At 39.6% G+C, this 5,889-nt stretch overlaps 1 protein-coding gene across 1 annotated transcript; it reads right to left on the bottom strand.

Annotated features, from left to right (window-relative positions):
* Positions 1 to 245: 245 nt before the first annotated feature.
* Positions 246 to 5,660, bottom strand: LOC116378885 (ADM-like). Its single transcript, XM_031840791.1, has 4 exons — positions 5,548 to 5,660; positions 5,246 to 5,348; positions 4,982 to 5,107; positions 246 to 3,174 (listed from the first exon to the last, which is right to left on the bottom strand). Exons 2-4 carry the CDS (start codon positions 5,338 to 5,340, stop codon positions 2,988 to 2,990), a joined length of 408 nt encoding a protein of 135 aa, XP_031696651.1. The 5' UTR covers positions 5,341 to 5,348; positions 5,548 to 5,660; the 3' UTR covers positions 246 to 2,987.
* Between the last annotated feature and the right edge of the window lie 229 nt (positions 5,661 to 5,889).

Genomic DNA, 5,889 nt, shown 5'->3' with positions numbered 1-5,889 from the left:
ATAAAGGAAAATAGTTTTGGAATAAGTGCAGTACATCCTGTGTATCCTGTGTTCACTGAGTCAAAACATTAACTTTTTCACGGCTCAGTATAAACGATGCATCAACAAAGTTCTACAGTTCTCAGAAAATGTTTTATTTGTTATATTTCAGTATGTGGATAAAATGGCAACAAATCAATGGTCATCAGTTATGTAAGTCCCATACTGTACTACACAATGTCCCAGTAAAAATACTATGTGTTCATCTCAACTGACTGCTTGCTATAGGGGGAAGGGTATTATAAATATAAATACTCACAAAAGAAAAAGTTTGAACATTCATCTTGTGATATTTGAACTTTAATAAGGTCAGTTAGAAATAGTTTTTGTCATCGTTCCTTTCAATTTAACTGGCTAATTGTATAAAATAGAATTTAAGGAATGTTTCCACAGTCTGCTTTTCAGGGCACTCCCTGACACAGTGAAGTTCCATGTTAGCTTTGAAAGCACACTGGATGATGAATGTGAGATTTGGAAAAAGACAAGCATTGAGTAACTGATTAAATATAGTAAGTATGCCCAACTGTAAACACAATATATTCAATGTATCTGTTTGTACAAGGCAAATATTTGACCCCGGACTTACCATTTATTTTGATATTTGGATAAATGATAAATGGAATTTTACAATTTAACTCAAAATGAATCTAGAGTCAGAAAATGAACTTGAACAACAATCTAAGACATACGAACAATATTGGCTTAGACATTTTTTTTAAAATAGTCCTGCTGATTTTGTGCTATTATAAATTATAACTAATACGACTTCAATTTTTACCTCAGGAATGCATACCCAATCTATTGAAGAAAAACAAGAGAGTCATCAAGTCTGCCTCTACGTCTCACCCTCTCACATTATTGGACTTTATGGGATGGTCAGTACAGTGAGTCACTCTAAACCTGAAGAAGTTTTACACCAAGAGTTAAAGCTAAATAAGTCAAAGTAACTCAGAAAAAAAGGATATTTCTTTCTTTGACTTTTACTCATGATTGGTCTGTAAGGCTGGAAACCACCACCGGTCGGTGCGGCTCATGAGGCAGATGTGGATAATAAGCCCCTAAGAGGGGAAACATACACAGAAAGTACTATCACAAATAACGCGTTACGGAGATCACACGTTTTTGTTTATCACAACCTTCATAGCTAACAGCTAGATCGGTCTGTGTCTGAGATGGGCATATTGTTGAGAAGAGATAACCTATACCTCAGAAACACTGAGCATGTGATGCCCAAAAGATTGAAATCATACGCCCCTTCAGTCAGTGTGTGCAATTCTGTAAATACCAGAGAAGAAACATTCGGTTTTATCAGTGTAGAAATTCCACTGCAGAAACTTCCACAAGGTATAGTGTCAATTAGAGTTTTTGGGATTGCTCTAAGTAATGCTTTCAGTTTGGATTTTTGTTTCAGTTTCAATGAAGGGGAAAAACCCTCCCGTGGGCTCTTTCAACATAACTTTATAGAAATACTTAACACATGACATTCCACTCTGGCATATCAGCATTCTATTATTCATATCGTGTTGTTTTTAGTCCCCGGTGCAGAACCTTCCGGAGTGTATTTATATCTCATGTGACCCAACGCAAAGAATACATAAATGTCAAACACATGTGCTGTAAACCAGCAAATGTTTTGTAAGCACTTTGTAGTGATAATTGCCTCCAGCAGATACGTTTTCTCCTTAGTTTAGTTTACAACAGGAGATTGTGAAATCATGACAACACAATACTGCTGTTGCTTTTTAGCTCCTTATATAGAAATATTTTGTTTGTCCTCCATGAAGTTGCTGTCGGATGACAGTTTTTGTTGGTCCTTGTATTCGTAAGAGCAGGTACGTGTGGCAGGAAACCTGAGCAACTGATGCCAGGTGTGCCAGCAAACAGTGTGTCAATCCTAAAAGCACAAATCTGACAGGTGATTCATAATTATTAGAATGCCTATAATGTGTGTCACCTTGAAATGTGTGTTGTGTTATGTCCCATGACTTTCCTATCATTCTTGTGTAATTACAAACACTATTATGCAAACACTGCATTTCTTCATGTTTTGGCTCTGGTTCAACTATTTTGACTACATCTGCATCTTCCGTTTACCAGCAAACAAAAACAGTAAGTGGGACAGAGAGAAAGAGAGACAAAGAAAACTAGAGGAGTTGAGAAAAGAGCAGAAGAGTGAGAGAGAACGCAGTGGAAATTGCTTTAAGTTTCTGCTGTTGTAGTTTTTGCAGTTCTCTCAAAATTAGCTAGAGTACTGGTTTCCATGTGCTATTCCTTGTGACAGCTTTTCCTATTTTCATAAATTTCAATATTTTGCACTAATCCCATGAATTTATCCTGTCCTGCACATTGTACTGTATGTCAAAACACAGCCATGTTCAGCTTGAAAGAGCTATTTTAAAACACAAACTATTGTCTTAGACAGCACCAATGTTGATTTTTTTTATAACCTTTTGTCACTTACCAGAAGATTGAAGCATTATATGAAGTTGCTTTAAAAAGCGCATACAATTATGTGAGTCCATGAAATAACCCCTGATCATTTTAATGTTGCAGTTGGAGCAGCTTTGTGATACAGTCAGGTAAAATATATATTTGTGTAGTGTACTTTAATACAACTAGTGTTTTTTTGTACAGGTGGCATATTTGACAAGTAGTTGATTTGCGGTGAAAGATGACAGAAGTGTCCCTGGCAGAAATCCTTCTGATAAATCAAAATTATTATACTGAAAAAAGAGGGCAGCAAGTATAGAGAAGTAGTATATGATTATATAACCTGCTGAACATAATACTGATGGAAATATTCTGCATCAGTTGCTATTCCATATATTTAATCTACCATTTCTGCAAGTTTTTTCCAGTCAGTCGATACCTTATATCCAGTAAATCAACTGTTGATAACTGTTGTTATCAATACACTTCTTTAAGTGACAGTAAATTATAGTATTATTCTAGTGTGGCGGCTTTCCCTGTGGGCTGAACTTGTCGACAGGGGCACTCCCGATCTTCAACTTGTTACCGAGCTGGTGCAGGCGGTGCGCGAGGTCATGCACTGCACAGGTGCCCAGCGAACAACCTTGTCTTCTTGACTGATTGCCTGAGTGTTTAGACCTCTTGGTTCGGACATTGATGTCAGTGCTGGAGGACAGAGGGAGAAGGAGAGAATATTAATCCATGCTGTTCAGTCCTGAGTTGTCAATGGCTGAGTATTCTCTGCTTAAATTGAGTCTTCCTTTTCTATGACAAAAAATATATACAGTGGGTACGGAAAGTATTCAGACCCCTTTCAATTTTTCACTCTTTGTTTCATTGCAGCCATATGCTAAAATCAAAAAAGTTCATTTTATTTCTCATTAATGTACACTCAGCACCCCATCTTGACAGAAAAAAACAGAAATGTAGAAATTTTTGCAAATTTATTAAAAAAGAAAAACTGAAATATCACATGGTCATAAGTATTCAGACCCTTTGCTGTGACACTCATATTTAACTCACATGCTGTCCATTTCTTCTGATCCTCCTTGAGATGGTTCTACTCCTTCATTGGAGTCCAGCTGTGTTTAATTAAACTGATTGGACTTGATTAGGAAAGGCACACACCTGTCTATATAAGACCTTACAGCTCACAGTGCATGTCAGAGCAAATGAGAATCATGAGGTCGAAGGAACTGCCCAAGGAGCTCAGAGACAGAATTGTGGCAAGGCACAGATCTGGGCAAGGTTACAAAAGAACTTCTGCAGCACTCAAGGTTCCTAAGAGCACAGTGGCCTCCATAATCCTTAAATGGAAGAAGTTTGGGACGACCAGAACTCTTCCTAGACCTGGCCGTCCAGCCAAACTGAGCAATCGTGGAAGAAGAGCCTTGGTGAGAGAGGTAAAGAAGAACCCAAAGATCACTGTGGCTGAGCTCCAGAGATGCAGTAGGGAGATGGGAGAAAGTTCCACAAAGTCAACTATCACTGCAGCCCTCCACCAGTCGGGGCTTTATGGCAGAGTGGCCCGACGGAAGCCTCTCCTCAGTGCAAGACATACGAAAGCCCGCATAGAGTTTGCCAAAAAGCACATGAAGGACTCCCAGACTATGAGAAATAAGATTCTCTGGTCTGATGAGACCAAGATTGAACTTTTTGGCGTTAATTCTAAGCGGTATGTGTGGAGAAAACCAGGCACTGCTCATCACCTGCCCAATACAATCCCAACAGTGAAACATGGTGGTGGCAGCATCATGCTATGGGGGTGTTTTTCAGCTGCAGGGACAGGACGACTGGTTGCAATTGAAGGAAAGATGAATGCGGCCAAGTACAGAGATATCCTGGAAGAAAACCTCTTCCAGAGTGCTCTGGACCTCAGACTGGGCCGAAGGTTCACCTTCCAACAAGACAATGACCCTAAGGACACAGCTAAAATAACAAAGGAGTGGCTTCGGAACAACTCTGTGACCATTCTTGACTGGCCCAGCCAGAGCCCTGACCTAAACCCAATTGAGCATCTCTGGAGAGACCTGAAAATGGCTGTCCACCAACGTTCACCATCCAACCTGATGGAACTGGAGAGGATCTGCAAGGAAGAATGGCAGAGGATCCCCAAATCCAGGTGTGAAAAACTTGTTGCATCATTCCCAAGAAGACTCATGGCTGTACTAGCTCAAAAGGGTGCTTCTACTCAATACTGAGGAAAGGGTCTGAATACTTATGACCATGTGATATTTCAGTTTTTCTTTTTTAATAAATTTGCAAAAATTTCTACATTTGTTTTTTCTGTCAAGATGGGGTGCTGAGTGTACATTAATGAGAAATAAAATGAACTTTTTTGATTTTAGCAAATGGCTGAAATGAAACAAAGAGTGAAAAATTTAAAGGGGTCTGAATACTTTCCGTACCCACTGTATGATGGCCAAATGGAGACAGTTTGCAGACTTTCAAGATAGCATGGTGAATGTCTTACCTGGAATGTGGCAGCAAAGTATCCCTGATATCTTCTGGTCTGACAAAGTTCTCAGACTCTGCTGTCTTCTCTACTGATACACTGTCAAGATCCCGTCTCAATCTGCTCCCGAGCCATATGCTTCGCCTGGGAGAGGGAAACAAAACTCTTAGTTAGTCTTAGGTAGATAATTCAGCAGACAGCTGTCACAGACTTGGCAGACTGTCACATCTTATATCAAATGAAAACATTTTGATTGTTGACTGGATTACTCAGTTAACGCACATTTCTTTCAACTCCGGATTCACTTGAAGCTCCACACAGTGTGCTACTGTCGCCAGCAGACAGCACGAGAGAAAGGACTGGAAGATCAATTGCATTTTGACTCCTGTGGAGAGTAGAGAAAACATGTTAGTTATTTATTTATGCCATGAATTGATATTTAACTTCATGGATTTCCTCTTGTCCCTCAGTGCATGTAAAACTCCCTCATACAGTATTCCTATATGTGCCACACTGGTACTTGCTTACACAAGAGTCCAAAAGCCAAGTTATTTGCACTTATCGTTCATTTATTTAAAACATACCTGTAATTCTTTGACAAATATCAGATGGATGGGAAAGATCAATCAGCTGTAAAATAGTACTCCACAGTTCTCTTGAAATTGCCACTGGTTCTGTGAGGCAGCTGTGTCACTCTGCTAATAGCTCCTACACACCAGACTGGGAGCCTTTATACAGGAGGTGGGAGGGGCTCAGGACAGACACACACACAGTCGCTCATCCTTGTCCCCCACCCCGTCCAGTGCACTCTTGTACTGCTCTTGTAGCACAACGCAACACAGCAAAAAGATCAAGAATGGAAATAGAAATTAAAATGGAATAAAGGAAAATAGTTTTGGAATAAGTGCAGTACATCCTGTGTATCC

The sequence above is a fragment of the Anarrhichthys ocellatus genome, unplaced genomic scaffold (assembly GCF_004355925.1).
Source record: "Anarrhichthys ocellatus isolate YVR2014 unplaced genomic scaffold, GSC_Weel_1.0 scaffold3315, whole genome shotgun sequence".
Lineage (NCBI taxonomy): Eukaryota > Metazoa > Chordata > Actinopteri > Perciformes > Anarhichadidae > Anarrhichthys > Anarrhichthys ocellatus.
This window is presented reverse-complemented; position numbering and strand designations above follow the sequence as displayed.

Excerpts from the sequence above, each read along its gene's own strand:
- LOC116378885 (XM_031840791.1), bottom strand. The coding sequence starts at position 5,340 with ATGCAATTGATCTTCCAGTCCTTTCTCTCGTGCTGTCTGCTGGCGACA. Across the intron at positions 5,108-5,245 it reads AATCCGGAGTTGAAAGAAAT|GCGAAGCATATGGCTCGGGA; the intron begins GTGCGTTAACTG and ends TCCCTCTCCCAG. Across the intron at positions 3,175-4,981 it reads ACTTTGCTGCCACATTCCAG|CACTGACATCAATGTCCGAA; the intron begins GTAAGACATTCA and ends TCTGTCCTCCAG.